The 7,582-nt window shown below is 43.4% G+C and overlaps 1 protein-coding gene across 3 annotated transcripts in view; it reads left to right on the top strand.

The window, feature by feature from the left end:
* ADK (adenosine kinase) overlaps window positions 1-7,582 on the top strand; it is a 201,080-nt gene that overhangs the window by 85,823 nt on the left and 107,675 nt on the right. For all 3 annotated transcript variants that reach the window (XM_081006532.1, XM_081006533.1, XM_081006531.1), the window contains exons 5-6: window positions 4,304-4,476; window positions 7,081-7,189. In XM_081006532.1, the coding sequence (XP_080862658.1) occupies window positions 4,304-4,476; window positions 7,081-7,189 (282 nt within the window). The remainder of the gene's footprint in view (window positions 1-4,303; window positions 4,477-7,080; window positions 7,190-7,582) is intronic.

Raw genomic sequence — 7,582 nt, 5'->3', positions numbered from 1 at the left:
GCTGTGTTCGTGTGAAGTCATATGTCTGCCTGGAGGTAGCAGCAGCTTCTCTTCCTCCAACTCTCTGCAGCCAGCGAGGCACTGTTTCGGGGGGGGGAGGCCTTGGACGTGGAGGCAGAGTCTATGCACACACCCGAGGCCCACTCCTGGAAAAGGGTGTCTCGCTGGCTGGCTGCAATGGGTGGAGCTGAACAGCTTCTCTCTTGGAGGCAGCACCACAGAGGCTGGCTGCCCCTCTCTGGCTTTGCTGATTGACTTTGTGGGTGCCCAGCCCCCACATTTATATTACTGTGGGTGCCCAAGCACCCATGCCCCCTGGAGTTGGCTATGTATTGGAGCCTACCAGGTCATATATATATATATGCGCGCCTTATTCCACTATGGGTGAAGCTGTAGTTTTTCAATTAGATTGATATTGTGACAGAAATCGTCGACATCTCTGATGTCACTTTTTGTACATTAATTTTTTATCCCACCTTTCTACCAGTTGGCATTCAAGGCAGCAAACGACAGTAAAACACAAAGTAAAGATTGAAACGTAACAGGCAAAATTTCAGTTTGTAAAGTTTCAATTAACTTTTGCAAGAAGCTTTGAGGACTTACCTTCTGCTGCTATCAGATCACAAGGATCAAACACCTATTTCTATATGGAAGATCTCCACTGATACTTAAACATCCACCACTGACTTCTACTAATAAATGATAACTATATAGATGCAAAAATCACTGAGAGCTGAAGCACTCTTACCTTGCTTCCTGTGGCAGATAAGAAGTGCCCCTAGGATGTTTTGATATTTTACTTTCTTTTCTAAGCCATAAATGATGGACATATCTACATGTAGGCAGGCAATTCAGTAAAAATTGTTCTGGATTGCAAACTTTTCTGTAAGATTGCCTCAAACACTGAGGTTGCAGTGTGTAAATTTCCTTGGGAATTAGCCCTATTGCATTCACTGTATGGAGGGAGGGTGAAGTGCCATTAACATGCAAAATAATAATTGGTTAGTAAGACCTTTCTAAATTAAATGTAAATGATGTTAAATGCCAATGTTTATGAATCGTATAATGGCTTAGGTAGGCAAAAGAAGATGCTCTATTAGTTCAGACATACAGAATGGAAAATGTTAGAATGACAATAATGAATGACTTTTAAAACAGATATTATTGGGTCTTTATATTGTTTACTAGTTTGCCACGCTTTGGGAATGCTTAGCAGGAGTTGAAGATCTGCCATTTTAAAGACAGCCTTGCCTTACATGCTTTCTGTCTCCCATAGTCAAATGCTGTTAAGCTCTGTCATGTTTGCAGGCTTTTATAGCAGAAGCCTGTAACAGACTGCAGTTTTGATGGAGTGCAATGACAGAGCAGCCTTAAAATACCATAAAGTGCAGAGAGAGTTGTACATGGTGCTGTGAACTGAATCTTTTCTGGATCAAATGATCAGCCATATGTGTCTCACTTATGGGACTTAAAGGAGAGGAAACTTACCCTATTGCTAACACCGCATGAAAATTGCAGCATTAGGGAATATTGACCAGATGTTTCAATCCGAACAAACAGCTTGTGATTCGGGGGGGGGGGGGGGGACTTTCTTGCTTTGATCACAGGACACCTTGAAGGAAAAAGTAATTGAATAGAGGCTGTCAGAGTTCATCATTGTCAATAAACTTTCACTTAACCTTTATCACCTGTTTTAGATACTGTTGTAGATATAAGCTGATAGGCATATGTTTAGCGTTTGAAATTTTACCCAACAGATAAGAGAGATCTCCAACTGTAGTCTTTAGTTGCTATTCAGATGTTGATATGCATGAAATTTGAATGAACAGCTTATAGCTGGGATGGAGAAACAGACTTTATCGTGTGTGTATGAAGCAGCAGAACTGATTGGAACCTACAGTGTAAGATGTTCTGAAACTTTAAAGCATGTATTTTATAGTACTATGAAATACATACTAAGATCTATTGTTATTCATTCCTAATCTCTTAATACCTAATCACTACTAATATTCAGAACATGGATTTTATTTATTTTATTTACAAAATTTCTAGACAGCTTGATGTTAAACAGTGTCTAAGTCGTATACAATATAAATAAAAGCATGACAAATTAAATAATTAAACACAATAGCATGTTATGAAATCATTTAATATATTATAAAATGTAAACAGTAAAATACATCAGAAGAGGTACAAAGTCACAGAACTTAAAACAAAAAACCTAACCTTGATGGTCAGGAAAGGCCAGGATGGGGGGGGGGGGGGGAGAAGAAGTATTTGAGGCTACATGAATTCCAAACAAAAGCATGTTTAGAAAGGTAGCCATTTTCAGCATGAGCAGCCATTTCGATCTCAGTGTCAAGGCTGAATGATGGGAGTGAAGACGCTCCTTCAGGTATGCAGGGCCAAGGCCATTTGGGAAAGGTGGTACAGAGCATTTGGTCCTTGGTGCTTCAGCCAAAGTGACTTTTGGATGGGGAGCACTTCACAGTGTGCTCCATCCATCTTAGGCATCCAGCTGTTGATCAGCAGATCAACTTGTGAACGTCCCACCTGAGTCCAGCACAGGAGTATCTTCTATTTACTGGACTCATCTGAAGGGTGTGTCTCAATACTGCTTCCTGGACCAAGGGCCACACCCTGTTGTGTGGCTGGAACGCCTAAAAGTTCGGGATGATCCATTGCCCACACCATACCTTCAGTTCCTTTTTCTTTCCAAAGTTAGTCCCACCTAGGGCCAGAATGCCACTCCTTCAAGTGAATCCAGTGGACCTTTTTGACTTGTTAAAATAATCTGTAGCATTTGTGGGGCCTAACCATCTCTGGTGATGACACAAGAGCAGAAATGGAGTGGATAAGAATTGGTTTTAGCATGGAGGAGGCCTGCATGGATTTTCTTAGGACAGCACTGAGCAAACCATTGTGTGGTTGGTTGGTTGGTTGGTTGGTTGGTTTATAAGATATATTATTTATTATTTTATAAAATTTATACACTTTTTATAAAAAAAACCAAACCCTTCAAAGTGTTTTACAAAAAGATAAAACAATAAAATCAAGGGGGGAATTCACAACAATACTTTAAAACAAAAATTCAAATACTAAAACAGATCAAAATTACCTCTACTTTCTTAGCATCCAAACTTGTCCAAACAGGAATGTTGAAGGTTTTTGGTTGAAGGATTTAACTGCTAATGTAAAAGGGAAACACTGTCTACTCATGGCTTAAAATCTAATAAAGCTGAAGAATTCTCCAATAAAAAAGAATAATAATATCCATTTTGTCAGTGTTATAAGAATTTTAAGGTGTGGGTGTGGGTGTGTGGGTGTGGGTGTGAGAGAGAGAGAGAGAGAGAGAGAGAGATAAATGTTCATTACTGTATATGTAAACCACATGTCTGAAACACCACAGAAAAAGTCCTGAAACCATTTTGTCCCTCCCAAATTGACCTCAAATATTTCTCTGCAAGGTCAAAGGAAAATGGAAAAGCCTCCCCATTGTCTTTTCATTCACAAATCCTGTCTTAAGGGTATGTCTGTGTATGAATAGGGTGAGCCTGTGACCTGGCTCAGGAACTAAGTATTTATCATTACAAAAGACTGGCCAGGCTCCCCAGGTAATCCAATCAAGTGACCATTAAGAGGTAATCTGCCAGACAGGTGATAAACAACGCACTCAGATTTCTGTTGTAGACCGCCTTTTCTGTGATGTATGTATGATGTATCTGGGGGTGGTCTTGGATTGTTTTGCAGTTTTGTTTAGCAGTTATTTCAGAGTAGCTGAACTGCTGGTTTTGCATTTTTAGAGTATAAGTCCAAAAATGTATGTTTGCTAAAGAGCTATTGATTTTGCATATAATCGGTAATATTTTATTTGTATTTTCCTAAGCTACATCAGTATGTCTATTTTACTCTATTTCATACCGCTTTATTGTAATAAAATAAAATGAACCCTCAAAACTTGGATAGGCTAAAGCTACAATCTTTGCCATGCATACTCAGAAATAAGTTTTGTTACATTCAGCTGGGCTTCCTCCCAGGTAAGTGTGGTTAGAATTGCAGTTTTAAGTTAGCCTTAAATTGGACTACAACTGGACTGATAGGAGCTGGAGTCCAACAATATCAGGAGGGTCCCAGGCTGAGGGAGGTTGAACTTAAAAGATTTAAAGTCCATCTGGATTTGAAGGAATTCAAAGGTATTATTGGCCTTCTCAATTTAATGTAAAGTGCTGTACATATAACAACAACAATTTGATTCCAAGTAATTGAAGTGAATTGGTTTTTCCTTCTTTGTCTCTGACTGCAGTGGATGATCCAGAGCCCTTATAAAGCTGCAACGTTTTTTGGGTGCATCGGAACGGATAAGTTTGGTGCAATTTTGAAGAAGAAAGCGGAAGAAGCTCATGTGGATGCCCATTATTATGAGCAGAGCGAAGAGCCAACTGGAACCTGTGCTGCCTGCATCACAAGTGACAACAGGTCATATATCTCCTTGAGATACAAAAACCTCTGCCATATTCCAGGTCAAAATTCCTATCAAAATAATATTAATCATAATAAATTTTATTTATATCCCGCCCTCCCCAGCCGAAGCCGGACTCAGGGCGGCTAACAACAATAAAACAGTATAAAAGTATAGCATAAACAACACTCTAAAATCATTCATTATAAAATTAATTAATTCAGGCCACTGGCAACCATTGGGCCAGAGCTCCGCGAAGATTGCCGAGGGAGGGAGTCAGGCTGTGCCCTGGCCAAAGGCCTGGTGGAACAGCTCTGTCTTGCAGGCCCTGCGGAAAGATGTTGAGTCCCGCAGGGCCCTGGTCTCTTGTGACAGAGTGTTCCACCAGATCGGAGCCACAGCCAAAATAGCCCTGGCTCTAGTTGAGGCCAGCCTAACTTCTCTGTGGCCCGGGACCTCCAAGATGCTTTTGTTTGAAGACTGTAAGGTCCTCCGTGGGACATACCAGGAGAGGCGGTCCCGTAGGTACGAGGGTCCTAGGCCGTATAGGGCTTTAAAGGTTAAAACCAGCACCTTAAACCTGATCCTGTACTCCACCGGGAGCCAGTGCAGCTGGTGTAGCACCGGGTGAATGTGATCTTGCAGCGAAGACCTCGTAAGGAGTCTCGCTGCAGCATTCTGCACCCGCTGGAGTTTCTGGGTCAGTCTCAAGGGCAGCCCCACGTAGAGCGAGTTACAATAATCCAGTCTGGAGGTGACCGTCACGTGGATCACAGTGGCTAGGTCAGGGCGAGAGAGGTAAGGAGCCAACTGCTTAGCTTGGCGGAGATGGAAAAATGCCGCCTTTGTTATAGCTGCAATCTGCACCTCCATGGAAAGGGAGGTGTCAAAGATTACACCCAAACTCTTAACGGACGGTGCTGGCACTAATTGCGCCCCCGCAAGAGATGGGAGTTGCCCCCCCAATCCCATATCGCCCCGTCCCAGCCACAGGACCTCTGTCTTCGAAGGATTTAGCTTCAACCGGCTCTCACGTAACCATCCAGCCACAGCTTCCAAACATCTGGTCAGTGTGTCTGGGGCCGAGTCAGGATGGCTATCCATCATCAGATAGAGTTGGGTGTCATCAGCATACTGATGGCAACCCAGCCCAAAACTCCGGACAAGCTGGGCGAGGGGGCGCATAAAGATGTTGAAAAGCATCGGGGAGAGTATCGCACCCTGAGGTACTCCACACACCAAGGAGTGGCGCGATGACAATTCCCCCCCAAGCGCCACCCTCTGTCCCCGACCAGAGAGAAACGAGCGCAGCCATTGAAGGACTGTGCCCTGGATCCCCACGTCGGCAAGGCGGTGGTCCAGAAGTTCGTGATCGACCATGTCGAAAGCTGCTGACAGATCTAGAAGAATCAGCAGCCCCGACCCACCTCGATCCAGCTGTCTACGAAGATCATCTGTTAGGGTGACCAGAGCCGTCTCGGTCCCATGACCAGCGCGGAAGCCGGACTGGAATGGATCCAGAGCCGATGTTTCACCCAGAAACCCACCAAGCTGTTCAGCAACCGCTCTCTCAATCACCTTACCCAGGAACGGAAGATTCGAAACCGGGCGGTAATTGGATAGATCTAAAGGATCTAATGATGTTTTCTTTAAGAGCGGGCGCAAAATGGCATTCCTGTCAAAATGGCAGATGTCTGCAGCTGCATTTGTAAGCCAAACTGAGATGCTTGTGACTTCAAGTCCCTTCTCCTTTCCATTTGTGCTGTTGACAATCTCTTCTTCTTGCTACTCTTCCCCATCTTTACAAATTTGCCTCTGTGTAATCAACCAACAGCATCAGCATCAAAAGCAGCACCTTGCTTCCCTGCTTCTTCCCAATTAGCATTATTAGAAAGTTCTCTTGAAACTTCCACTCCCATATCTGTAGGAGGTTTTCAGAAAGCTGGCATAAGTGGCTAGGAGTAAGGTAAAGGTACCCCTGACCGTTAGGTCCAGTCGTGGATGACTCTAGGGTTGCGGCACTCATCTCGCTTTATTGGCCGAGGGAGCCGGCGTACAGCTTCCAGGTCATGTGGCCAGCACGACTAAGCCGCTTCTGGCGAACCAGAGCAGTGCACGGAAACATCGTTTACCTTCCCACCAGAGCGATACCTATTTATCTACTTGCACTTTGACGTGCTTTTGAACTGCTAGGTTGGCAGGAGCTGGGACCGAGCAACGGGAGCTCACCCCGTTGCGGGAATTCAAACTGCCGATCTTCTGATCGGCAAGCCCCAGGCTCTGTGGTTTAGACCACAGTGCCACCTGCGTCCAAGTGGCTAGGAGACTGAGGTACAAATCCACAAGTCCCCAGTTTAAACCTCTTCCCTCTCCTGCACATAAACTGAACAGGTGGCCTTAGTCAGAGCAGCCTCTCAGCCCCAGTGCCCCCTCCCATCAACAATATGGGAATAAAACTGACCTACATCACAGGTTGTTGTAAGGGTTGCAGGAAGGAACGGTATCTGAAGCAGCTTGCTAAATAAATTCTAAGTATTATTAGTTTGCAGGAGCGAAAGGAATGAAGAGATTGTGGATCAGTTGTTCCATCTGATCATGTTGACTTCTTTTTGTCATTTTAGGTCTCTTGTTGCTAACCTGGCTGCTGCTAACTGTTATAAAAAGGAAAAGCATCTTGACATAGAAAAGAACTGGAACTTGGTGGAAAAAGCTCAAGTTTATTATATTGCGGTAGGTTTGCTTAATTTTGCACCTGCGTTCAACACTTTGACCATTTACAAACCAGTTGCATCAAGTACAGGATATATTTTGTGGGTGCTAAAAGTGACTCTTCCGTTGCACTGGGTCTTGATTAGTTGACATGAATGTTTACTTACTTTAATTCACTTAAGTAGAACTCAGGAAGCTATTTTGAATCAAATTCAGCATTTGAGCTCTTAACTGTACATCGCATTTACATTTTTACTTTTGAGCAGTTTCTTGGAATCTGCAGGGATGCCAAGACCTGCCATCTTCTAGCACTGTGGTTCTCAACCTTTTTAGTATTGCAACACACAAGTCCAAATTTATTTAGTATTGTCACAGGAATTTTGGACAATGATCAGAAAGCAAAAAATTACTTAA

This window comes from Podarcis pityusensis (genome assembly GCF_964106645.2).
Source record: "Podarcis pityusensis genome assembly, chromosome: 5".
NCBI classification, from domain to species: Eukaryota; Metazoa; Chordata; class Lepidosauria; order Squamata; family Lacertidae; genus Podarcis; species Podarcis pityusensis.
The sequence above is the reverse complement of the archived record's forward strand: the minus strand, read 5'-3'. Positions and strand labels throughout refer to the sequence as shown.